The sequence below is a fragment of the Rhyacophila brunnea genome, unplaced genomic scaffold, assembly GCF_057557595.1.
Source record: "Rhyacophila brunnea isolate RB1 unplaced genomic scaffold, BYU_Rbru_1.0 scaffold_3, whole genome shotgun sequence".
NCBI classification, from domain to species: Eukaryota; Metazoa; Arthropoda; class Insecta; order Trichoptera; family Rhyacophilidae; genus Rhyacophila; species Rhyacophila brunnea.
In genome coordinates, this window is record NW_028232965.1 from 36,959,364 (window position 1) to 36,986,475 (window position 27,112).

The following is a 27,112-nucleotide window of genomic DNA, read 5'->3' on the forward strand; positions in this document are numbered from 1 at the left end:
GCCCTTTTTCCTAAACACGGTCGATATTTTCTCAAAAGTGTTTTCAAAATTATGAATAACAGTAATTTATTTAGAATGATATAATCTTACATAAGGTAATCTAGAAGTAACTATCAAGTCTCTATCTCAATTCTTACATAAAGATGATTTGAAAGTTTAAAGTCTTTTGAAAAATAAAGCCGTAGTTTCTGCAGGGAGATAGCGAGCGGTCAAAAGTAAAGTAAGGATACCAATAATAAAATCCCTGGTTTTTACTTTTCCTCGTCTATGTTTATATAATACCGAATCTCTTTAAGCTGTTCTTAAAAAATGTGATTACCTACGTATTATAAAAGTATGTATGATCTAAGTTATGCCCGAGGATTATAATACGTTTTATTGTACCTACCTACTTGACATTTTAATGTTTCGCGAATTGTAAAATAAATGGAATTTTTAGCTTTAAACTTTAGTCGGCATTTTAACATTCCAGAAATCCATTGGCTTTTAGTTACATTATTACAAATTATTTCTCAAGAAACTTTGTAACTTATAACTTTGGATTTGAATCTACACAACTTTACTATACTTCGTTACGTAATCGGGAAATCGGGAAAAAATGTATTTCTTGTCTATGGTCATTGACGATTTTTCTAATAGTCAGCAATTTCGAAAACTGCGGTGTGGTAAAAGATTATAACAAGCGAAAATAATTATAATACATCATTGAGTTGTAATTAATTAACAGTAACACCAAATAAATCGCTGGCTTTGTTCTGGCATATTTTTTCTTATTAATTTATCCAAATTGCGGCACTAGTCATCTTTCTACAAATACTAGTTACGATTACAGACCAATACTTTTATATACATAATTTGATATCATCGTATGCACACACACACTAGAAAAAATCGTTTTGTAGAAAAAAATACGACACCTGACGGGACTTGAACCTGCATCTGCTGGATTCGAGCCAGTATGCTTTTCCAATTGATTTTTTCTAGTGTGTATATGCATGAGATGTTTTCAAATTATGTATATTCAATATTATAGAATGTTACATTCTCAAATCTTGTGTCTTATTCGTTGAATAAAATAAATAATTTATTAAAACTTTCATAGTGTTTAAAAATCTCGCTAATTCATAATGTTCTAATTTGATTGCTTTCAGATGGAATGATTAATCGATTCACACTATTTTGTGTAATTATATTGCATTATGATTAGCAAATTCTTGTACATAATATTTACATGATGTTTTTACGTCAGGGTAAACGTTTAATATCTAGAGACCGACAAGTTTAACGTGGGGCAAACACTGTTGTTGTTGCCACAATAAAAAAAAGGGTCTAGGACGATTTGGCACCGGACAACTGGACGCCACGGAATTCGAAAATAAATAGACGTTAGGTACTTATAGGTACTTTAAAAAAAATATATGTAATATTATTATTTATATTTAAATGATTATATTATGATTTAATAGTTGGTGGGAATGTAAATATGCAGACGTAAATAATGATTTAATCGTGCATATGTTTAAGTTCCAACGAAAAAAGAGTTTTTTATTTTATATAAAGCCTTAGGCATGGTAATTCTCAATCCGCAATAAAGAATACATTATGTTAAGAGTAAAATGAATTAAAACTATTAAGTAGTAGATAGAAACTGATTAAAATACCTCGTCTACGTTCTGTATACATGTCTAAGACAGTGCGGCGTCCAATTGTCCGGAGTCCAGTCGTCCCATTCCCGAAAAAAATAACGTAGCACTGCAGTCAAAAAAACTTGTGCTATTTAAATGCATATGCCTTACCTCAGTGGGAATTTTCCGATAATATTGTTGAACATTAACATTTTGACTAATTATTTTGTTTTTCTTGCTTGTTACAGAAATAGTAAATCCAAAAGCTCCCCCTGGAACCAAAGATTCAATCAAGAGCTTCAATTTTGACTTTTCATATTGGTCGCATAACGTAAGTAATGATACTAATATTAACTGACAGCAATCCCTTATATGCTCGATAGTTTTATGAAGTGAATTAATTGTCCTTTTGACATTGAGTAAATATAATATATTCATTTAGTTATTGTTTGTTCGAGACTGAATATGCACAGAGTTTATAAATAGTTTTAGCATTCTTCAGTGAAAATACATTACTTGTAAAGTCTCAGAAACATACCTATTAGAAAAACTTTACAACATATCTTGGACCGAGTGAGATTTGAAAACACATCTCTCACTTATTGGGTAAAGGTCCTGATCACTAAACTACCGACTCATGCATTAACCTTGAAGATATTTATAAGTAAACTGTCTTAAGATGTTTTTAAATCTCGTCTAATCTCTACCATTTATTATCAAGGTAATAAAATTACTGTCTTTTCTACTGTCAGATTTGGTCCAAATTTAATTTTGACATCCCTGTACTTAGTATTTATTATGGACGAGAATAACTGCTTGATTTAATTTATTTCTAGAAGATTTTCATTTTTCCCCGTTATCATTTGTGAATGATTTTGTATCGTAATAAGAAATAATCTATTTTATGCATACTATCACACAGTAAATCTAAAAATGTACTTATTGTATAATTTTTATTTTATTTGCAAGCTATGTTCAATGAATAATCTATTATGAAATTATTGGCAAATTCTCTTCTATAGACAATACTTTATTTAAAGGTTCTTTTATACTGTTATCACTCCATTATTTATAAGAAATGAAAATATAAATAATATTAAATTCTACAGGTTTTTTAAAAAGGTTTTGTTGATAGCTATTTCGGTTGAAGATAGTCTTGATAATGGTGTTACAACCGAAATAGCTATCGACAAAACCTTTTTAAAAAAACTTGTAGAATTTAATATTATTTATATTTTAATTTATTGTAAAATGGAATTCTACCAAGTAAATGCTAATTCAATTGATCCATTATTTATATACAAAATTTAATATGTAAAATAATAATTTTTTTGATTTATTTTCCAGCCCACAGATGAAGATTTTTCTTCGCAAATTATGGTTTACAAGGACATTGGGGAAGAGATGTTGCAACATTCCTTCGATGGTTCGTATATTTAATATATTTAATATAGGTACATAGTATGTAGTTTATATTAAAAAGTAATCTTTCTTTGTGAGCAAATGCCTCACTCTTTTGGCTATGAATGACAACATCAAACATGAATGACCTATTGGAAACTATTGAGAATACACTCATTAGCAAAAACAGTTTTTTATAATAAATCGTAATACATATAATATTATTATTGTTTATTTGCAGGGTACAATATTTGTATATTTGCATACGGGCAAACCGGTGCTGGTAAATCCTATACGATGATGGGAAAGCAAGAGGACGGACAAGAAGGTATCATACCACAAATCTGCAAAGACCTATTCCGACGCATCCGGCAAACCACTAGCGATGACCTCAAATACTCTGTAAGCATTTTTTATAATGAAAGTCGAATCATCAGCATTCGTTTAGTGGTCTTTTAATAAATTATACTTAATTCTCTGTATCATGTATGTAGCATGTATTCACCATATTATCGTATGTCGAAGAAATTGTTCATAATAGAAACGATAATAATTATTGTCTATGTTGAGATATAACATAATTTCCATATAATGGTCAGTTTCATACGATGTATTATTTCATGAATATTATTACTTTTGAAAAACAGTTTTTACTAAGTATGTTTTGGTTGCCATACAGATATTAATCAATGTATACGAGTTTAATTAATATTACCCATCTGTAATTAAACGTTCTGTGATGGAATAATTAATTATGTGGTGTTTGAGTACAAACTTCTAATGTCGATTTTTTCTCAAAAATGAGCTTTAAAAACCGTTTGATTGCATTTTTCTCTTTAAACTATACCTTTTGGTAAACGTATGTAAGTCACTATTCAATTTTGAACTATTCTACTGTACATGGGTACAAGTAAAATATAACTAATTTCTCGTTGAGCATAAAATATATATTTACGAAGAGCGTATTTTGTAGGTATTTAATTTAGTTTTATTTGTGTACCTCTATAAAATTAATTACATCTAAAAGGAACATTGAAAAGTTGTTTATTTATTAAGAAATTGATAATTACGACTTACGTAGTTTTAATACGTTATATTGTTTATTATTTTTACAGGTTGAAGTGTCTTATATGGAAATCTATTGCGAGAGGGTTCGCGATCTCCTAAATCCAAAAAACAAAGGAAACCTCCGAGTGCGAGAACATCCTCTGCTTGGACCTTATGTTGAAGATCTTTCCAAATTGGCTGTCACCAGCTATCAAGATATTCACGATCTCATAGACGAAGGAAACAAAGCAAGGTACGTAGAAATGCTTCAAGAATAATATTTTATCTTATACCATTTCAACATTTAGTGTTCCTGTACCTATATTCATCTCAAAATATTTTCTTCATATAAGTAATATTTTCACTCTGTAATTTACTAAAGCTAGTGCTACAGATCATACAGGTCATACATGTCGATGGCCGATTGCACAATCATCTTCCAATAATCTCCCAAGATCTTTCTCTCCAGTCGGTCACACTCAGCCTCTCTGTCCCCTCTTTACATCCGCCTATCTCCTCTGAGGGTGACCCAAGGGCTGAATGCCGACAGGGGTTACTTCATAAACTTTATGGAGAGCTCTAGATCAATCGCATCTAACTACATTACTGGTTCATCTGAGTCTTTGCGGCCTCACAACATCAACTTGTATTGGGCTTAAATTATTTGCAGACCTCAGCATTTGTATGAATGCGCGTCAGCTATGATTTTCTGTAACCGGTCCAAGTATTCTTTGGAGAATTTTGTTCTCGAATACTTGGATAGTCTTCTTGTATGTCTTCATTTTGCTCCTAATATTACCAGTTTAAGATAAATTATTAATATATAGGAACAATCAATTATTATAATATAATTTGTTTGTATTTTCAACAGAACTGTAGCTGCAACAAACATGAATGAAACATCTAGTCGATCGCATGCTGTTTTTACCATATTTTTCACACAGCAAAGGCATGACATAACCACAGATCTACTATCGGAAAAGGTATTTCACGATGAATCACTTAACTTTTGAATAAATACTTGAATTATAATAAACTTTTGAGACTATACCTAATAGCTGCTGGGGAAGTCAAACATAATCTTGTTTTCTTTCCTTTACAGGTCTCAAAAATATCGCTTGTTGATCTAGCGGGCTCAGAAAGGGCTGATTCAACAGGCGCAAAAGGTACCCGCCTAAAAGAAGGTGCTAATATAAACAAATCCCTCACAACCCTAGGAAAAGTCATCTCAGCTCTGGCCGAAATTGTAAGTATTGTCTCCAAAACTTCAGCGAATTATTAATTGTGATAGATTAAATTGATCAACGCATGAAAATAATACCAACACATACATTTAGTTAATCTTTTATATCTGATTATCAGAATTTCAAATAGGTACATTAGAAATTTTAAACAAAGGTTAAGTAAGTAAATTTCTAGTATTTGATCATGTTGATGGTATGTATCAATATGGTGTGTCATACATATTTGTTCTATGTAACAGTTATGCTAATTTGTTCAAAAGGAATTTAGCATCCACATGCTCACTATTGTAGTGTACATCCATTCTTTGTTACTGTACCAATGATGACCATACACAGGTGGTACTTTCAAAATATTTTATAGTAGATGCACCTGTTAGATTAAGTTAAGCCTATAAAAAACATTAAACTAATAGACAAATAGAATTGAAATATAATCCTATCATGAGAAATTTTATACCTACATTTAGTAAATTGGTATCATTTTGGGCATACTTATGTTATTTATATTAGTTATTTTCATATTTTCTTCATCCCATTTTTTTCACACCAGTTTTTAATTACTAAACATATCCGATTAATTAGTTTTATTTGAATTATCAAAAATCATTATCATTTTTTTGATTTAAAATCGAATGTACAATCTTAACTGTTATTCATAAATAACATTAAATTATTTATAATTTTCCAACTTTCCTTTTGGACACTAACAGTCGGTAAGTGAATAACATTGAAAATTAATATCATGCTCTGTATGTTGCTCTAAAAACTATACCACACGATTGATAAACTAATATTGTCTCATAAATGCTTTTATATGTGTATATCTGTTGCATAAATAATCAATTATGCTTCTAAAAGTATTATTTTCTTTAATGCATTAATAAAATCAGATTCCATACCAATCACATAATATACAAATGTTGAGAATATTTCAAGATATCAAAACAGCATTGACTACTTCGTTTATGTATGATTATGTGTATTGATTTCAATTGTACTAAATAATTGTTCCAAATTGGCAATTATTTACATGTTTTGTGGTCAATATTTCAGTATCACTTGACGGATAGCTAATTCTTTTTCGTAATAATGAAATTATCTCAGATATATATTCTATTGATATATTCATAGTAAGTACATAATATTATTAATATACTTTCTGTCGATTAAATTTATTTACTTACTGATATTCTCGATAGTGTTTGAAGAAAATTTTCTTCTTGGTAAATAATTTAATATAACCATTCGATTTCACAATTTCATTTGATATAACATTTAATCCATCTTAGTTATCTATATTCAAGATATTTTTTACTCTCATTAATTTATCATTTGTATACACACTCAGTTCTAATATAATACAGCTGACTCTCGATTTATTGAGGTTAACTGGGGTGGTAGATTGACCGTAATTAAAAAAAAACTTTTCTAATCATCATGATTACATTTATTAATGGAAAAAATACAGTTTATGCATTTGAATTCAATTTTGTATTTGTAATAGTGACTGAAAACTGCTACGTGATTCATTATTATTATTATATTCAGTGTAATTGGGTAAGAATATTTTGGTAATTGCCTTCTTTGAATAGTTTGGATCAACTGTAGTAAATCGAGAGTCATTTGTTCAATTCTTGTACGAGGCCATAAATTTACTTTTATGGATCAGAATTTATCTATTTCTTCCAAATAACACTAATGGTTTGCAGAATATGTTTTATGGAAATGAGAAATGTCACTTTCCCTTTTTGAAAATTAAAATTGTCTTATTTGAAGTTGTGATAATGTTTTTAATTTGTAAAAGTTATATTTACGAGTACTTATTACATTAATGTTCTTGTATTCTTTTATATGAAATATGCCATTTTCTGCAATTATTTTTGCTGATTTTCATTTGCATTCACATTTATAAAATCAGTCAAGTTTGTAGTTTATCTTATGTTAAAATTATAAAAATATATTATAAATGCCAACAGCTGACACCTACCGTATAACTTTCTGTTATTGTATGTTCTTGTGATTAGTATGAATTTAACATTTCGCTTTTCTTTTTTACAAAAGGCATCCAAAAATAAGAAATCAAAGAAGGCCGATTTCATACCATACCGTGATTCTGTGTTGACATGGCTTCTGAGAGAAAATCTCGGAGGCAACTCTAAAACTGCTATGATTGCTGCCATATCGCCAGCTGATATTAATTACGATGAAACACTTAGTACATTACGGTAAGTGTATGCCATTATTGTCAAGATTTTTTTTATTTTCAGTCAATTAAAATATTATTATGTAAGTATTTCAAGATAGCAAATAAACCTGCAGTTTAATACATTTCACTGATAACTATCATTTTAAATAATCAATACGTAGATAACTAAAAATATAAAAATATATTTTTGTTAAAAAATAAACTTAAAAATTAGTTTCTTTAAAAAGTCATGACGATTTTGAAAAATTTTATGGTTTTAATTTATAAATACCGATTTTTAACAATTTTAGATAGGTACATATTATTTATTATTGAAAATGAAAATTATTGATAAAATTTATTAAATTGAAGTTTACAAGTTCACTCGCACAGGCATTATGATTATGATCATCATTATCATTAACTTGGTTTTTATTGTATTCATTGTAATAATACTTCCGTCAATTAAGTAGCCAAATAATTCCAAATACAGGCACAGTGCGATAAAATGAAGAAACGGAACAAGTCATTCAATTTTCCCGAATACACTGAATTTAGTCAGTATGGTTCATGTATGCAGAGTATGTTGACATTCAGTTAAAAAATTATAATCACATCCATAACTAATTTTCATAAGAAAGTGACTTATTCTGTTTTATAATAAAAATAATCAATTCCAATGCTGACTTACATAATAAATATTAGTATTCATTTATTATTTATAGTACACTACTATGTACTATTCCACAAAAAGTATCTGCATGTTATATCCAATGACATTATTAATGGACGACACACTCAATACAGTAGCTATCAAGTAAATTCGCGCATTCGCATGTATAGGTAGACGTCACGCAATTCCCATTATGCGATATCACGCATTGGGAATTTATAGCAATATGACCTTTATTGTAATGGCGTTAGAGCAGTGTTTCTAATGTCAATGTTCATTTGAGCGAACCCGTTCAAACCGAACCATTCGGCAGACCCAACAAAAAGCATCAGGAATTTATAGCAATATCACCTTTATTATAATGGCGTTAGAACAGATTATGCCATTCGGCAGACCCGACAATAAAGTGAGTATCATTTTCTTTTCCAGATAATTCGTCCATATTAATGTCATTGGTTATATCATACATAATATTGTATTTGTATTATGGAAGAGATATTAATTTCACATATTCATTTTTATTAACATTTCTTATTTTATATTCTCCAGATATGCAGATAGAGCTAAACAAATTGTTTGCAAGGCTATTGTCAATGAGGACGCTAACGCTAAACTGATCCGAGAGCTGAAGGAAGAGATCATGAAGCTGCGAGAACTCTTGAAAGCCGAAGGCATTGATGTACAAGAAGGTTGGTACTCAAGATATTTGCATCAATACTTTTCCTTTTTTTTTGTAATTATGTAAATAGTAATAGCCCGCCGTTTTTGTCTTCTTTTATAAGAAGTTTTTTATTTAACTCGGTAATTGTGTGTGCAAGTGGGCAGTGTAAAATCTTTATACTGGACTAGAAATTGTTACATTCTATCAAGAAGATAAAAACATAAATATTATCTAGTTATCAGTTTTGTTTATCAACTTTTATTATTTTAATGGTGAAAAAAACTAAACCTAGAGCCGTAAGCCAGTGCATACTAATAAAAATAGGAAATAGTTTTATAGATTTTGTTTACGATGTATAAGGAAATTTAAAATACATAGTACAAATGATAAAAACAAAACTCCAATATTTACTGCAATAACTGTTTTTTATAAAATTTGGGTACTTAGTACCCGAGTGTTTTGATGATGATTTTAATTTTCCATAGGCCCTATATTATGGTGATATTGAATCACATAAATAAGTTTCTATTCAGTCCCAATTTGTAAACAATCTTATTTATCCCATAGGGCCTGATGGTAAAGTCGTATATGAAAAGAGGGAAGATAATAGTAAGTAACTATTAGTCAAAGATTTCATAAAGTTGCTGCCAATTTTTTTTTTTGCGGACTGTCACTATATTATATATTATTATATTTTATTTTATTCAATAATTATTATTGTAATGCGGTATATATACTTATATGTTTATTTTATTGAGAAATACTTCTTTCCACTTTTTTTGCAAGGATACAATATTCTATCAATAATAATAAAATACATTTCAGAAATAATAAAAAAAAAAAAAATCTTAAAAAAAACGGATTTTAATAATTGAGGAAATGTGTGTATCGCTCACATATATATGCAATATATAATTTGTATCCTTGCATTTTTGTTTATTTTAGCGGTATATAATATATATATATTTATTTAGTAAAAATCTTCTATTCACACGACATGTTATCAAAATTTGCTTCACTGCAATATTTGTGTAATCTAACCTGACGTATCGTACATTTTGTATATCCTCAACCATATTTCATGTCCTTGAGTATCCTGAAATGTGTGCATACCACATCCATCATTATGATAGTTCTTCCGTTGTGGCAGCTATGTGTTTTCACCAACTAGGAACATTAGATAAAATGCATTGAAAATTTCATTTTATCAAATGATTTGACAGTGTATGAGAACCTGTAATTACTTTAGGAAGCCTCTGTGTAACACGCATATAATATATGTATTCAAAAATATCTTCGTAAATATTCACATTATATATATTTCATATATGCATGAATAAATTTTATATTTCAGCGAGCATGTTGAGTCGGCTGTCGCTGCCTTCACATTTTTAATATACCTACTGCTGAAAGGCTCACAAATACCCACTTCTATATTATTAAATAAAAAATAATAATTGGCATTCGGGAAATTTTATTGGTTATTTTTCTTCAAAATTTGATATTTGGGCCTTTCAACATTGAGCATTGAGCTTTGTGTGCTTTATAACAATTTATATATTACATAATAATAATTATTATATATTGAGAAATCTATTTATTTTTATTTTGACAATGTTTTTGAGCTCATTGCTTTATTTATTATGTAACTAGCTGACAGCGGCGAAGGGTGGAGGTAAGCTGTGGAGATACAACATAGTGCAAACTAAACTTTGCCAGACATATTTATTCGTATTCATTGAACTTAGCATACAAATTGGAGATGGTTTTTAAAATTCGATTAAACCCTGCATAACCCAACCATAGTAGATACAAATATTTTAGTTGGAAGAATATTATTTATCTGATATCTAATATGGTTTGCTTGGACTGAATTTAATTGAATTTAAAAAATTAACTAAATCATCTGCAATTATTCATGGTTCAATGAAAACAAATAAATATGACCACCAAAGTTTAGTTTGCACTATTTGTGTCAGTTCTCCACGGCCTACTTCCACCCTTTGTCATTGCTAGCTTAAGTACCCGGCTTTGCACGAGGTCACCCTGTTGATATTAAATAATTAATTATAAATATGAGCATCAAAGGCATATTTGACGGTAACGTAAAATGTCACTTTATTTCATTTTCTTTCATGACTGTCCTGAAATTTAGTGTAATATTTTGGATGTTACATAATAAACAATCATTGTACTTCTATTTAGAGCATCCTAAATGGTTCCCGGAAAATTGACCACCGCAGATGATTGAGCGCAGACGAAAAATTAATTTATATTTTAATTTCAGGGTTTTTTTTACCATTTCTTTATTTACTTTATGATTGCTGCATTATTCAGGATTGTATAAAAAGAACAATACACTAGTGTAAGTTGTTTAATTGGTTGTAAATTCTAATCGATATTGTAAGCAATATTTTATCGCCGTTCAAGCAAAAGTTATTTGGCGTATTTCCCCTCTGATTGTTAAAGTTCAGTATTTTATACCATAACTTATAACCATTTTAAAGAGCACTATTTTCTGAATCTATTGACATACTTTGCTCAAAACTGTCATTTTCGCAGATTATTAACTGATCTCTAAATGGCAATGATTTGCAATGAAACATATTGGTCAATAGATAATTATTGTTTTGTCCATAGTGACTATTAATTTTCATCAATATCACTGAATTGGTTACAATTTCTTGAATATTCTTGTGAATCCATCCACGTGTGCAATTCTTTGCGCGGTCAATTGTCCGGATATGATCCCAAATAGAAGCTGTATCCCAAATATGATTGATTACCCATAAAGAATGTCTAAAATAAATATATCTTCAAAAATGTGGCTTTTGTATGATTTTAGGAGATGAAGATAACAATCCTGTCAACAGAGAGCGTTGCATAAGTGACTCTGAAACGGGAACTCCAAAGATGAGCAGAGCAGCCACCACAATTGCTGAAGAGGCTGTCGACCAGTTACAGGCATCAGAGAAACTTATTGCCGGTACGAAGACATAACAATTAAAGAAGATTTAAAAACATTTACTTTGAATATATTAAAATGTTAATGAGATATTGATAGTCTTTGCCAAAGCGACTTTTTTTTGTCATAATGTATGGTGATATGCAAAATTATTTGAATATCCGTTAATATAAAAGAAATGAAAATATAATTAATATTAAAAAACCTGTTGAATTTAATATTAATTATATTTTCATTTCTTTTAAAATGGAATTCTACCAAGTAAATGTTAACTCATTTAATCCGTTAATATCTTTAATAACAAAGATAATAATATGTAGTTGAAGATACCATATCTTATATTCCTTTAATTGTGATAATTTCGCATTTTTTATAAGAGTAAATGTTAATTAAACTAATTATGTATATGTATACGTAGGTATATATGTATATAATTAATCATTGGTTTAATAATATTGTTTCTTTAACAGAACTTAACGAAACCTGGGAGGAGAAACTCAAGCGAACTGAAGCTATTAGGATCCAACGTGAAGCTGTTTTTGCTGAAATGGGTGTGGCTGTCAAGGAAGGTGTAACAGTTGGCGTATTCTCACCAAAGAAGACTCCTCATCTCGTCAATCTCAATGAAGATCCTAATCTATCCGAATGCCTACTTTACTATATCAAAGACGGTAAGACAATCAATATGAATTTAATGACTCAACAAACTATAAGATAATGAATTACGATATGTATCTTTTTTGTTTATATTTTAAATGTTTAATTTTATCAATCAGGTGTAACACGTTTGGGAACATCGGAAGCGAATCTTCCGCAAGACATTCAATTATGTGGATCACATATTCTGTCTGAGCATTGTCTCTTTGAAAACACAGATGGAGTCATCTGTCTGATTCCGCACCATTCTGCTCTCATTTATGTTAACGGGCGAGAGGTACGTAGTTTCTGATTCTTTCTATGAAACTATGCCCGTATATTATAATTATACATTTTGTGCCGTTTAATGCATTCATATTCAATATTTTTTATAATTATTTCAGGTAAATGAGCCTATAATATTGAAGACAGGTTCTCGTGTTATTCTGGGAAAGAATCATGTTTTCAGATTCACCCATCCCGAGCAGGCCAGGGAGAGAAAAGGCAAGGCTAGCCCATTAGATACCCCAGGTAAATTTATACTTCAAAGCAATTTAAATCTTTATTAATTTAGCACAGTAATTTTTGTTTATTATGCCATGAGCATTCTCATATGTACTTATGTGTGAAATTAATTCAATTGTATTTTAACTGTAAACAACTAGAAAAATGTGATCGCATTCTTTATTGAAGACTATATGGACAGAATATGAAATGTTGATATACTCGTATAATATTCTTTTCTTAATGATTATATTCATATGTTTGATTAGGTGTTACTACTAATTATTTATGATTTTACTTTCAGCATCTGGTGAAACTGTTGACTGGAACTACGCTCAGTGTGAACTTTTGGAGAAACAGGGAATCGATCTTAAAGCCGAAATGGCGAAAAGGCTTTGTGCTCTAGAGGAACAGTTCCGTAAGGAAAAGGAACAGGCTGATCAAGAATTTGAAGAACAGAGAAAGGTATAGGATATAATTATTGTGAATTCAGTTTGTTGATATACCATTCTATCATAGCTACGGATGTTTTGTCTGGACAATCTGCAGAATTAAAAATAGCCCTTGCTCATTCACATATATATCTATATTCACGACCATATTTATATGGTACTATGAAATCGCAGCCATGATATTTTGGTTGTAAGATAAACAACAATATTAATGACATACTTGCTGTAAATCGTAAAGTTTAACATATTGTATGTGTGATTTGATTTTTAGACATATGAAGCTCGGATAGATGCTCTGCAGCGTCAAGTGGAGGAACAGAGTGTTACCATGTCTATGTACAGTTCTTATACCCCAGAAGACTTCCACAACGAAGAGGATATATTTGGTAAGATTACATAATATTTTTGGAACCTACTTGACATTGATTTCCAAAAATTTCATAATTATCACACCCTGGGAGCTGAATGTATCACGTCTTTTGCATCTGTCACCCGCTGCCAGATGTTTTTTTTGTGTTTTTGCAGTTCTCATAGTGTTTGGTGTGGCGAAACCTGACTAAAAGAGTTTACATAATTGTATTCTAATTGGTGGTAGTTCTTAACGTAGATATAAAAACATTTGTTCTGATTCAAACTGTACCGATAATCAAAAAATTAAATATAATTCGGCAATCTCATTTATCTATTTAATTTTTAATTAAAAAAAAAAACACATATATTTTAATATGTTTATAATAATATGTCATCTTCTAGTGGCTTTTAAGCCAAAGATAAAAAAAGTAAACATGTCAAAACCAAACACCTGATAATATTCCACTTAATTTTGAGGAAAAATGAAAAACAAAAAGTGATAGTTGTTTTGTTTGAAACGGAAGGAAGTGTTTTATTTATTTTAATTTATTTAAATGCACTTTTCAGTGAATCCTCTCTTTGAAACAGAATGCTGGTCTGCTAGAGAAGCGGGCTTAGCAGCTTGGGCTTTCCGTAAGTGGAAATATCATCAGTTCACTTCCCTCCGAGACGATTTGTGGGGTAATGCTATTTTCTTGAAGGAGGCAAACGCCATCTCCGTGGAACTGAAGAAGAAAGTGCAGTTCCAGTTCACTCTCCTTACCGACACTCTTTACTCGCCTTTGCCGCCAGAGTTCTCGGCCAACAGGCCCGCCATGGAAGACGATGATGAATACGGAAGGCCTTATCCTCCCACTTGCGTGGCCGTCGAGGTGACTGACACCAAAAATGGAGCCACTCATTATTGGACATTAGAAAAATTACGGTAAGTTTATTAAGACACGGTGTTTAATTTAATTTACATAAATGTAGTCATAGAGTGTCAATGATTTTTTGTCATCAGTGGATTAAATAAATTTCAACAATTATTGTCGATCTGTAAAAAATTATTTAAATTATGATTAAATACCTTACAAAAAGAATATTCTTAATCCTTCATATTTATAACTTGCTAATTTGTTGAGTTTATATTATTAATCTGCTGATGTGTGATTGTTTCATATTACATAGTATTCTTAATCTTGTTAAGTTTAACTTAACAATAAGTTGTAATTAATTATAACAAAACATGCAATACATAATCATAGCTTCACACTAGTAATAATTAACTAAAACAATCTTGTATATTTTGGTTGTGGTTATCACCGTCTTGGAGTAGCTTTGTGGGTTCTATGTGAGCGAATGGAGATTGAGAGGCGATCTCTGTGTAATGTTGTAGCCACCGACTCGAACTGATGCGTCAGATTTACAACATGAATGAGAGCATTGGCGGAGATGCGCCAACAGAAGGGGCGGGGCCGCTGGGGATGGGCAGCGGGGTGGGAGGGGGATCAGGGGCGCTAGTGGGCGTAGGGCAGGCGGCGAGCTGTCACCCGGCGGACGGGCCGCCTCCCTCCGAGCTGCTGCTGTGCCTGACGGCTTGCGCTCACCAAACCCGATTATCTCTCGCTAATCTTTTGCCATCGAGGTTTGTCAGTCACTTACGAGCTTCTCGGCCCGTTGTCGCAATAGTGTGGACTCTGTGATGTCTCTCAGCTTTTGTTTCTCTACCGACCTAACTGACAAAAGTTTTTCACTCCATTGTAATGAAATATTACAACAAAATTGGCTATAGGATTTCTAAAGATGTTGTTCGTACTAAGCAAAGATGTTAGTCAGCATTAACGAAAAGATTGACTTACTTAGTAGTTCATTAAAAAATTTAGGCCAATTGTTGACAAACAGTTTACATGAATTTCTATTTAAAAGATACTTATCTCTTAGTAAGTTCAATTTAATAAATAATAGTCTTTCTTAGTTCTTTTTCCAGACACATTTATATTAATATACATAGTCCATTTACTCAATGTGTGAGATTGAACCATGATGTGGCTATAGCCCTTCTCTTGAATTTGTCTTTCAATACCGTGAGTGATTCATTCGTTAATTTTAGATATGTACCTACTTATCTACAAATATAATAGGTATATACAATTAATGAATACAAAGTCATCAAACAATAATTACCCTTTTCGTAACGTCATTACAATTACACTTATTTCCGGGTATTTAATTTTATAAAACAATTCCTTGTGTGAGACTTAGAAATGATATTACTATGTCAGTCTGAATATAAACAATATTTATGAATGATTGAAGTATGCGACGTTAATGACTGGTAATGTATGGTTATATTTAAGTGAGAAAGAAATTTGAATGTGATTTTTTATTATTATTATTTTCATTAGTCTATTTCTAATTTAGGGGAATATTTCTTTTCACATACTGGCCCCTATTTACGGCTATGTGGTTTTATCAATAATTGTTAGAGGTCTAAAAAATGATGAGGACTGTTATTAAGTATGTTTACACTGAACACTAGATCAATCATTCTTTCAACTATTGTCTTAAGACAGAACATGGAGAAACTGTTTGTCAACATTGTGTTAACTATTGCATAATACATATGTTAACTTCGGTGATAGCCAACAATGTTTGTTTATTTATTCGGCTCATTCGGCTCACGAAGATGCTTCAAATATTGGATTTGGTTTAATGCGTATCATTTTAAAATGATATTGTCCTTGAAGTGTTGAGAAAACTAGCTGGACATCACAAACTCGGACACTTGAAAGAATTTGATAAGCTTTCAGTTATGCTCTATCTGCCCCGCCCCTTTTCACTTGTCTCAGTATTCACTGCAGGTGTTGTCTGTTAACTGTTGTCGCTCTCAATAATCGCTTGGCTTTATGATACTCTCTTGTAGGAGGCTTACATTATGATAACATTATGTATTATTGTATTTAGACAAGCCCGTGGCCATTGTCTGTATTTGTTACGTTTCTGTATGTATTGAAATGATAAGGCTAAATATTTAATTTATTTATCCATAATTATGGAAAAGACTTGTGACAATTTTGAAATCATCTTCATTTATATTATGTTCCAGATGTGATTTTGCATGAGTGCTAATAAAATATTCAAATTTTGTATTCTGTTTCTGTATTTTAAAATTTTTTACAATTTTTAAGAAAATGACAATGCATAAAATATCATGTCAGGGACAAATATAATAGTTATTGTTTTATTACTATGGGAAAAATAAAACTGATTAAGGGCCCTATGCATAGTTATTCAGTAAATAAGTCGGTTTATGCTATACTTAGAATGGGAACATGTCTATGTAATATTCCATAATAATCCCCATTCCATGTAACACATAATACAGAAGCCCACGTATTTACATAAGTACGACTATGCATACGACCCTAAATGCACGGCTTTGTATATATTTTGATATCTTTATATGTATTGCCTTGTGATACTAATTATCAGATGTTTCTTTAAAAAAATGATTGTTTTCCTTTGAGAATCCCAGTTTTATATTCTCAATAAAATTTTTGTTGTTTGGCATAAATAAATTGTCATGTTATTTCGCTTTTGACTGATTTATAATGAGCTTTAAACTTTTGTGGGATATTAAAACAATAAATTACTGCTGCAGATTTCACACGACATCCTGCATTTTGAATATTAGATTAGATTACATAGTATGATAATTCAATAATTTTTGTCGAACTGTGTTATAAAATTTCGAAGCATGGAATGAGCATGATTATATCATTAATTTAATTAGCTTTAGATCCTAAGATATTTGAAATATTCTGTTTTGAATAAATAAAGAAAAATTCTTTAGAATTCCTTAAAAATTATTTAAGCTATGAATGATTAAAAATCCGTGTGGGCACCACCTAACCATACCTCTGTTTCTATTTTAATGATATGTGTCACATGGCTTATCTATAGTAGTTATAAACTCTTGTTGGCCGGATTATTTTTATATTTTGCATCTTGGTAGATGAGTATTTTTCATAAGAAATTATTTTTTATAATTCATGGGCACGCATCAATAAAAATCACCTTTGAAGATGCATATATCTATTCCTAAATAAAATCATGCAGTTATATCACTATGGTAGATTGCCACTAAAATTGTAATTGATTAGAATGGAATGCAAAATATTGAATATTCGCAATACGTTACACTCTCAGTATTCCGCCACGCCAAAAACCAGACAAGTGTCCAATTAGTGAAAACCGCGCATATAAAATATGTAATATGTTAAAAATTAAAACAGGTACATATTTCGTAAAAATAGTTTTTATTGAGAAATTTGTACCAGCAACTATGTAACTAATGGTTTTCTTTATAATCAAAATCAAGTAAGTATTTATTAAATTATACATATTAAATAAGCTAAGCTTATTCCTACATGTATTAAACCATGGGCGGCCAACCAATATTGTACGTTTTAGCAATGTCAGTAAACGAAGCACCTCTATTTATCTTTCGTAAAATTTCCAATTTTTGTTTTAAAGTTAATGTGTCATGTTTACGCTTTCGAGAAGACTCTGTAGAAGATTTTGTTAACTTATTCAAACAAAGAATGTGGCAGAAGAAACAAATAGAAACACATGCAATGCTAGAATACACAGCGGACTAACTGAAAGAAAACGATAATATTATTGACTCAGGTTAAGTTTAATGGTCAACGAAACTGGGCTAGACGGCGGACAGCTCATAAGAGTCGTAAGTTATAATATTGGCACGCGGTGGACTACTGAATTTGACATACGTATACCGGCGGATTATAGACCTTGATTTTGCGTTTTCAACCAGTAAAAATAATGGCGGATTATAGTAGTTGTCGGATAAGCGAGCGGTGGATAACTGAGAGTGTACTGTACATGTTTTTTTTGAATGGCATAAGCTCAATACAATTCAGATTTTTAAATGTGGGTACCGCCAATTATTATGAGGCTTATACACCTTCTTATGTGTTACCCTATATAAGGAATGTCATTAAATCCATTTAAACACTACTTGAAATATTTATCATAAATTATGTCGATGTGTTTGTCTTTAATTAATTACGATCCCTATTTCAATAGACCGTTGCTATTTTCAAAGATTTACATTATTTAATTATGCATTCATTTTCAGGCAACGGCTAGAGCTTATGCGAGAGATGTATCATAATGAGGCTGAACTCTCTCCCACTTCTCCTGACTACAATGTTGAATCACTGACAGGGGGAGATCCATTCTACGATCGGTTCCCATGGTTCCGTATGGTCGGAAGGTAAGATATTTCACCTCACCATGTAACAACGACATACAAAGATTTTTCAGTTCTAGCTAAGGAGGAAACAAAATATTGAATATTTTTTGTTATTTGTGTATGGGAAATAAAACACTAATCCAAACTGAAATGGTGGCAAAAGTAACAAAATATAAGTATGAGACAGACACAACTTTAGTATGATAGGTATCATCATCAGCCGGGGTCAATCCACTGCTGGATGAAGGCCTCCCCAAGCTTTCTCCAACTCTCTCGGTCCTGTGTCGTTCGCTGCCACGTATTTCCGCCGAACTTTACCAGTTCGTCAATCCAGCGGCTTTTAGGGCGACCCTGTGGCCGTTTCGTACCCCTTGGGTACCATTGGATGACGGCATTTGTCCAGCGGCCATCCTTTCGGCGAGCAATGTGCCCCGCCCATCTCCATTTCAGCTGTTTGGCAACGTCTATTACATCGCGTACTCTTGTCTGCTTCCTAACCCATTCGTTTCTCTTACGGTCCTTTCGCGTGATGCCCAACATGCACCTCTCCATGCCTCGCTGTGTGACTCTTAGCCTTTGGACATCTCTCGTGTTGAGGGTCCACGTCTCGCAGCCATACATGAGCACGGGTAGCACACATTGGTTGAACACCCTACGCTTAAGACATAATGGTAGGTCACTCTTGAAGATACTATTCAGACGTCCGAAAGCACTCCATCCCAGCTTTGTTCTTCGAGCAATTTCATCGTGCATGCTTCCGTCTATGGACACCTGCTGTCCGAGATAGACGTAGCTGCTGACTTGCTCGAGTTGGGTGCCAGAAATACAGATAATCGCAGGGTCCGAAAAACAGTTCCTCATCACTTTTGTCTTATGATAGGTATACAGTGGTTTATCTGTAGAATTATGGGTGAAGGACATTCAATACCAATGAAGTTTGATTTATATTGCTGCGCTCATAGAGACGCCTTTATAAACGAAAATCATTCAGACTCCACATTCAATTTGAGCTAACCTGCATCATAGCAATATAAAATCTCATTGTCTGAAAACCGCTTCATAAAATCAGCTGACACTTCATTGGTTACATACCGCTTAATACGCCGATGAATGAACTATTGCTGAACTGTCAGATATTTAAATACTATATTTATTTTTAGGTGTTTCATCTACTTATCAAATCTGCTTTACCCTGTGCCCCTAATACATAAAGTCGCCATTGTGAATGAGAAAGGAGACGTGAAAGGTTACCTGAGGGTAGCCGTGCAGGCTGTCGTTGAAGAAGAAAATGCAGATTTCGTAAACGGAGTAAAGCAGTCTGCTAAAATCGCCTTCGATGAAGATATGGCACCCAAGCAAAAGAAACATAATAATAACCAGACACTTAATCTGAATGAGAAAAACAACATGCATAACCTTGAAGACAGGATTGTGGAAGGACAGGACTCATTAAAAATTGAAGGTAGGCATACTTTCTTATCTTTCATTATTGAACGTATACAAAACCAAAAATTTGGTGACTCGATGATATCGGGAAAAATTTCCAAGTGTTGGGGAGAAGGACGGAGGAAAACCAAGCACAATAGAGAAAGTAGATGTTTGTGGTAGCTGAGGCTCATCCTGGACTGACTCCACAAAAAAAGAACATACATTATTTATACTAAAAGTTAAAACCTATGAAACAAGTACCTAATATGTAAAAAAATATATTTAATTCACAAGTTTTATTATTTGTTAAGGCCATGCATTAGTTGAGGCACGGTCTAAAAAGATCGTTGCTAGGCGATGCGCGGATTGCGGGTGGCGGGTGAAAATGACGCCTGTCAAACGAAATATTATTTGTCATATAAATCCAACATACGTCCATTTTATGTTCTGTTTATTGTTCTATTAGTAACAATAATAATATATTCATTGACATGTTTTCTTTTTAAAGTAAATGGGTAACGTTTTTAGTCATCTTTACACGATTTTAGAATTAATTGACCCGCCGCCATCACGCAGCAAAGTGACGTGTTCCTGGGTCAACATTCTCTCACTGAATGGCAGCGAGTCCAAAATTTCGTCGCGCGTACAGTTGAAAATTATTTGGCGTTTCACTGATGTGTCACCTTAATGAACATATTTTTGGTATCTATGTAAAAAAAAATTTAAATGTCTGAAAGTATATTTTTATGAAAATTAATTCTATGTGCTAAATAAAAAGGTGATGACTCTGGATAACTTTGTATTTGAATTTCTGCACTTCTATGTGAAATTTAGTTAATTCAAATCATCCCCCTTTTCCTTTTCATATGGATAACTAACTATGCATATGTAAAGTAAGCCTGTAAACAATTAAGTACCACTTTTTTGTAAGCAGTTGTATAGTAAGTGTAATATGCTAATCATTATAACTACCGCGAATAATTCTCCTATAATAATCCATATTTATTACTATTTCAGAATTAGCTTTAGAATGTGACACCGACAGCGGGCGCGGAGATAGCTCTGTGGCTTCCGAGTTGAAAGAAGAAGATTTACCTGACCATCTGTCACCTGGAAAAGATTTCACCTTCCGTGTCACGGTATTGCAAGCGCAAGGAATCTCAACTGAATATGCGGACGTTTTCTGTCAATTTAAGTAAGCCATTCTTGTCATCATTATGGTAATTCTAAAAAGTGTTAAAATGATTTCATAATTTTTTCAGCTTTAGAATATAAGTATAGATTTAGAATTTGTCAGTGTTATGCGATAGGTCATATTAAGATGTTTTCACAAATCTTTGATAATTAATTACTTTAGCATTCATAACTCGTTTTTTCGGATTGCTTAACACAATTTTTAATTATCACATTTAAATAACATGCTAATTGCATCTAATGGCCGTTTAACGGGGACACGGTAGCCGTGTCGTCCGCGTCGAACGAGTTAATCTGTAATATTGACATAAAATAATTGTGTTGCGTGATTATTTTCAGCTTCCTTCACCGACATGATGAGGCTTTCTCAACGGAGCCAGTCAAAAATACTGGAAAAGGAACACCTCTTGGATTCTACCATGTTCAAAATGTAAGTTACTTTCCTGTTTGTATAATGTAGTATAAGAGTCGTTTGAGAAAATTATATTATGTTTGTCGAAATGTAAAATAATATTACACACCATAAAGCACATAATACTGGAGTATTTAGAGCAGTGGTTCTTAACCTTTTCGAAGTTACGGTGCACTTTTGATCATAAGAAAAAATTGCGGTTCACCAAAAAGAATACAAAGAAAAATATATATAACTTAATGAGGATATTATATTCGTTGACATTTTAGTTTATGATTTTCTCCATACATTCATTCACTTTTATAATTACAGTAAAACCTCGTTAATACGAATTCCATGGGACCGAAAATCGAAAAAAAATTCGAATTAAGCTTTACGAAATGTATGGGGAAAAAATATAAAAATTTAAAAAAAATTTTTTTTTTTTGATTTTCATTAATTTTGTTTCTGATCATAGATGTGCCTACAGAATTGGGTCATAAAATGTCAGGATTATTTTTATTACCATCATAAAATAAGTAATTTTTGATGTTTTAAGGAAAGTCTGTCACAATTTTCAATGACTGGCCCATGAAATAGTGTACTTTATTGCGATTTATTGAATATTTTTATATGCCAGGGACTCTCAAATCATTTCGAATTACGAAATTCGAATTAAAGGTATGGTTTTATATGAAAATAATGTTCAAGGGACTTTTTTTTCGGGAAAATTTTGAATTACGGCGAATTTCGAATTATCAGTGTTCTTACTAACGAGGTTTTACTGTAGCTACTTCTCGGGTATATCGAGCAAACGTGTCGATCATCATTTGACAACATTTTCGACCCTAAGTAATAAAATCCAACTGGGCAGTTAACTAGACCAGTGCCGCCATGATCGGATTACGTTTATGATACTACATAGTTAAGTGTCTAAGTAGGTACCTAATTGGTTTTTTCGCCGATATTAAAAAAGTATCCACGCATATGGATGAAATTGCATGTAAAAAATCCAAGCGGATTTTTCTGCTTTTATCATTTTTATCGCGGTGCACTTGAAACAAGCTCGCCGTGCACCAGTGCTCCGCGGTGCATCGGTTAAGAACCACTGATTTGAGAACTCCTGGAAAATAGGTTTAAGCAGAATATCTCGGGTTAATAATAGTGATTATATTTTAACGTAGAATACATTTTATTGGTAGGATCTACTTTACAAACGATATAAATTTTTTCACTGAAAGATTACTGCGCCTAAATCGCTCACTTTGCCTATAAATCATTAGCCAAAATACTTGTAATAATAAAACTAGACTCTGATTTCTATAAGCTGGCGTATACGTCATCGCGTCGCTAGCGTCGCTTGACGACGGAGTTGGCGGGGGGCGGACGTAATGCTGTGTTAAGATGCTGAAGCGGGGGGAATTTAGGAATTTAGTTCCACTAGTTCATAAAATAACCGTGATGACGTGTACGCCAGCTTATGAAAAACGGACTCTAACTATATAATGATTTTTTTCACAAGATCATTCATTCTTTTACAAGATCGTTGCTTTAGTCAGTGGTTTAAAAAGTGGAAACCAGTTTGATGACCACCAATTTTCGTAGAGGAGACAATATTTTACAGACGATTAGTTATCTATGTACATGTTATTCAAATTTGATGATGATTTTTATTTTTCAGATTACTGTACCGGTTACAAAATCCTTCTTAGAGTATATCAAGACTCAGCCCATAGTATTCAAGGTGTTCGGGCACTATCAACAACATCCATTGCATAAGGTGACTTTTAAATAATGCATAATAAGAATGAAGCATATTATATTAACAATGACAATTGACGCCCATAATGGCCGCGCGGCTTAAGTGTCGGGCTATAACGTCTTGGGTCCCAGGTTCGAATCCTGGGTCTGGCAAATGCACATATTGTTTTTCAATTTATGTTTGAGTCCCCATCCATTTCTCGTAAAAACAGAAATCAGTTAATACAAACCTCTACTCTATAGAGGCTCATATGATCTTATTAGGATCGGAAATGGTCAGTATATTAACAATAATCCTTTATATTTCAAATATAACTTGAAAGATACATACTGTTTTCATATATATTTTTGAAGGAAATCAAAGTTAGTTTTTTAAGATATAATATAATAATACTCTCTCAGTAATCCGCCACCCGAAAAACCAGACAAGTTTCCAGTTTGGTAAAAATATGGTAAAAATTAAAACAGGTATTTCATAAAAATAGTTTTTTGAGAAATTTGTACTAGCATATTACGGTTTTATTTATAATCAAAATCAAGTATTTACTAAATTATACATATGTATAAACTAAGTTTATTAACTAAATATTAAACAGTAAATCACTTGACACAACCAGTTGTTCAGTGAGGCAGATATTCTTGAATGGCTTTGGATTCCTGGCTTTCCCTATGACCAAAAGCTTCAGTTTGTGTGTCCCGGTTGCATTGGAGCACGGCATAATTGTCATGCGGTCTTTGTGCACTTTCCTCCCTGGTACATTATTTTCTTTGCGATGAACGTGTGTTCTACGAAGGAGAAGTTTTCAAAATAAACCTGTCTCATCTGCGTTGTATACTTATACGAGGCGGACTACTGAATTTGACAATCAAATACCGCCAAATTATAGAGCTTGCTTTTGTGCTTTCAACTAGCAAAAATTATGGCGGATTATAGTAGTTGTCGGATAATCGAGCTGCGGATTACTGAGAGTGTACTGTATAGTAATTTTAAGAGAGGAAGCATGCAACACATAGTAATAGTTTTCTTGAGTAGATAATATTATCAATAAATTATGAAATGTTGCCGCACACACAGGACGCCAAGCAGGATCTAGTGTGCGTAGCGCGCACTCCACCAAAGCGAATGTTGCCGCCCTCCATTCCTATCTCTCAGCCTGTCAGGTCTCCCCGAGGCGCCCCGCCCCCTGCCATCGCCCCGCCCTGCCATCTGCACTCGAAGCACGACCTGCTCGTCTGGTTTGAAATTTGCGAACTCGCACCTAATGGCGAATATGTGCCGGCTGTGAGTATTCACTTATTTTCTGTGTCAATAAAGAAATTATTTATTACAGTGACACCACAGAAGATGTTATAATGTTCAGAAATTCAATTTGTTTTGAAGAAATGTATGAATACTTACGATATAAATTACACGTTACTCAGATATGACATCTGATTCTCTTTTTAATGTTTCGTGGTTAACCTATAGTTTCTTCAAAGTATGTATAATTTCTGACTTTTGCACATAAAGCATTGTTGTCTTTCAAAGTTCTAAATAACATGTGACCAGTCAAATCTTAAAATTTTTCCCTTCCTGCATTTTTTTCTCAATGTTGCTAACAGGTATATAAGTTAGTTCGCTTGCCGTTTTGACAACATTGTCGTCAAACTGACCTCTGCTCAGGAAAAATACGTGTTATCAAGATAATGTTGGTTTTTAGTAAATCGGTTCAAATAATGTGTAATACATGTGTCTACATACTAGCCAAAAATCATTTAATCTCACTAAGAGATACCGTAATCAAAAGTATTGAAGCCTCAATGTGGTAAAACGCAGCACAAGTCACTTTATTTTGTAACTGACGCGTCACGTTTAAATGTTATTATCTAAAAATGAAGATTTTTGGGATTAATAATTATTTGTACTTACTATCCTTGAAATACCACAGTGCCCCGATCGAGACAGTGTATTTATTTTAAAACATTCGATATTATATAAGTGTATCGTGGAAAACGAATCTCGTACACCCCGGGAGTGATGTACACACATTCAGTGCCAGCGGAGTACTACTTCAGTGCACCTGTTGTTCAGCGGTACCTACCTGTGAAATTATAATAAATTTAATTGGTCACAGGTTGTGGAGCACAGTGATGAGCTGCCTTGCCGTGGACTGTTCCTTTTGCATCAAGGTATTCAGCGGCGCATTCGTATCACAGTGGTACATGAACCCGAAACCGAACTGCGCTGGAAGGATGTTAGAGAACTTGTCGTAGGCTAGTACAACTAATATTTTATTTTTACTTCATTGGGACATAATTACATATAAATTTGTGTTAATGCAAAGTGCAATTTATTTTATAATTTTATTGGCATACATTATAATATTTTTATTATGTTTTCTGTAGGACGCATTCGCAATAGCCCCGAACCAGCTGATGAAGATGATAGTGAGTCTTGTGTCTTATCTCTTGGACTATTCCCGGGAGAGCAGCTCGAGTTGCCAGGAGATGACCGTTGCATGTTCAGGTGCTCATCAATTATAATTCATTGCAGAAACTTACACAATTTTAACAGATAGTATATAGATTGTATAATAATGTTTGTATTTGTTTTGATTTAAGATTTGAAGCTGCATGGGATAGTTCTCTTCATAACTCGGCACTCCTGAATCGAGTAACAGCCGGTGGAGAGATTATTTACATCACATTAAGTGCATACTTAGAGGTGAATAAAATGTTTTTCACATTTTAGACATCAATAATTAAACAGACTTTGCATATTTAGTCTGTCTGTACAGAATTAATTTTAATCTAACGTAAAACGTTGTACATAAATTATTTCCTTCTGACTGGAAATCTCTTTAATAATCTACTAATACTTTAATAATAAACTACACTATATCTCTCGGAGTAGTAGTCGATGTTATATGTCATGGTCGCCTGATTCGAAAGGCTAGCGTTAATATTTCATATTATCTGATAATTAATTACTAAATTAGGATAAGAAAAACTAAACTAATAATTATATTATTCAGTTGGAGAACTGCGCACGACCCGCTATCGTAACAAAGGACTTGTCCATGGTTATCTACGGCCGCGACGCTCGCACCGGGCCGCGGTCCCTGAAACATCTGTTCAGCGGAGGAGCTCGCACAACAGAAGGCCACCGTCTCACCGGAGTCTACGAACTCAGTCTGCACAGAGCTTTAGAGCCAGGTAGCCCAGGTGCCCTATTTTAGTAGTGACATTATCCTTTACCGACCGCCCCTCTCCTTCACCGTTTCCTTATACCTTTTCAATTAATATTAGTTTCAAGTCTCGCATGTCCAACATCAATAATTATTGCACTCACTTT

The 27,112-nt window shown here is 32.5% G+C and overlaps 1 protein-coding gene across 2 annotated transcripts in view; it reads left to right on the forward strand.

Moving 5' to 3' along the window:
• unc-104 (kinesin family member unc-104) overlaps positions 1-27,112 on the forward strand; it is a 66,828-nt gene that overhangs the window by 33,948 nt on the left and 5,768 nt on the right. Inside the window, exons 4-30 of one of the 2 annotated variants that reach the window (XM_085953290.1) lie at positions 1,874-1,956; positions 2,973-3,051; positions 3,268-3,428; positions 4,142-4,326; positions 4,945-5,056; positions 5,176-5,319; positions 7,379-7,542; positions 8,725-8,864; positions 9,404-9,445; positions 11,682-11,822; positions 12,272-12,472; positions 12,578-12,735; positions 12,842-12,968; positions 13,246-13,406; positions 13,665-13,779; positions 14,312-14,669; positions 15,123-15,371; positions 18,888-19,025; positions 20,165-20,466; positions 21,450-21,627; positions 21,966-22,056; positions 23,699-23,797; positions 24,854-25,060; positions 25,893-26,031; positions 26,164-26,284; positions 26,380-26,482; positions 26,793-26,973. In XM_085953290.1, the coding sequence (XP_085809416.1) occupies positions 1,874-1,956; positions 2,973-3,051; positions 3,268-3,428; positions 4,142-4,326; positions 4,945-5,056; positions 5,176-5,319; positions 7,379-7,542; positions 8,725-8,864; positions 9,404-9,445; positions 11,682-11,822; positions 12,272-12,472; positions 12,578-12,735; positions 12,842-12,968; positions 13,246-13,406; positions 13,665-13,779; positions 14,312-14,669; positions 15,123-15,371; positions 18,888-19,025; positions 20,165-20,466; positions 21,450-21,627; positions 21,966-22,056; positions 23,699-23,797; positions 24,854-25,060; positions 25,893-26,031; positions 26,164-26,284; positions 26,380-26,482; positions 26,793-26,973 (4,179 nt within the window). The remainder of the gene's footprint in view (positions 1-1,873; positions 1,957-2,972; positions 3,052-3,267; positions 3,429-4,141; positions 4,327-4,944; positions 5,057-5,175; positions 5,320-7,378; positions 7,543-8,724; positions 8,865-9,403; positions 9,446-11,681; positions 11,823-12,271; positions 12,473-12,577; positions 12,736-12,841; positions 12,969-13,245; positions 13,407-13,664; positions 13,780-14,311; positions 14,670-15,122; positions 15,372-18,887; positions 19,026-20,164; positions 20,467-21,449; positions 21,628-21,965; positions 22,057-23,698; positions 23,798-24,853; positions 25,061-25,892; positions 26,032-26,163; positions 26,285-26,379; positions 26,483-26,792; positions 26,974-27,112) is intronic. The other variant, XM_085953291.1, reaches the window with a different exon arrangement.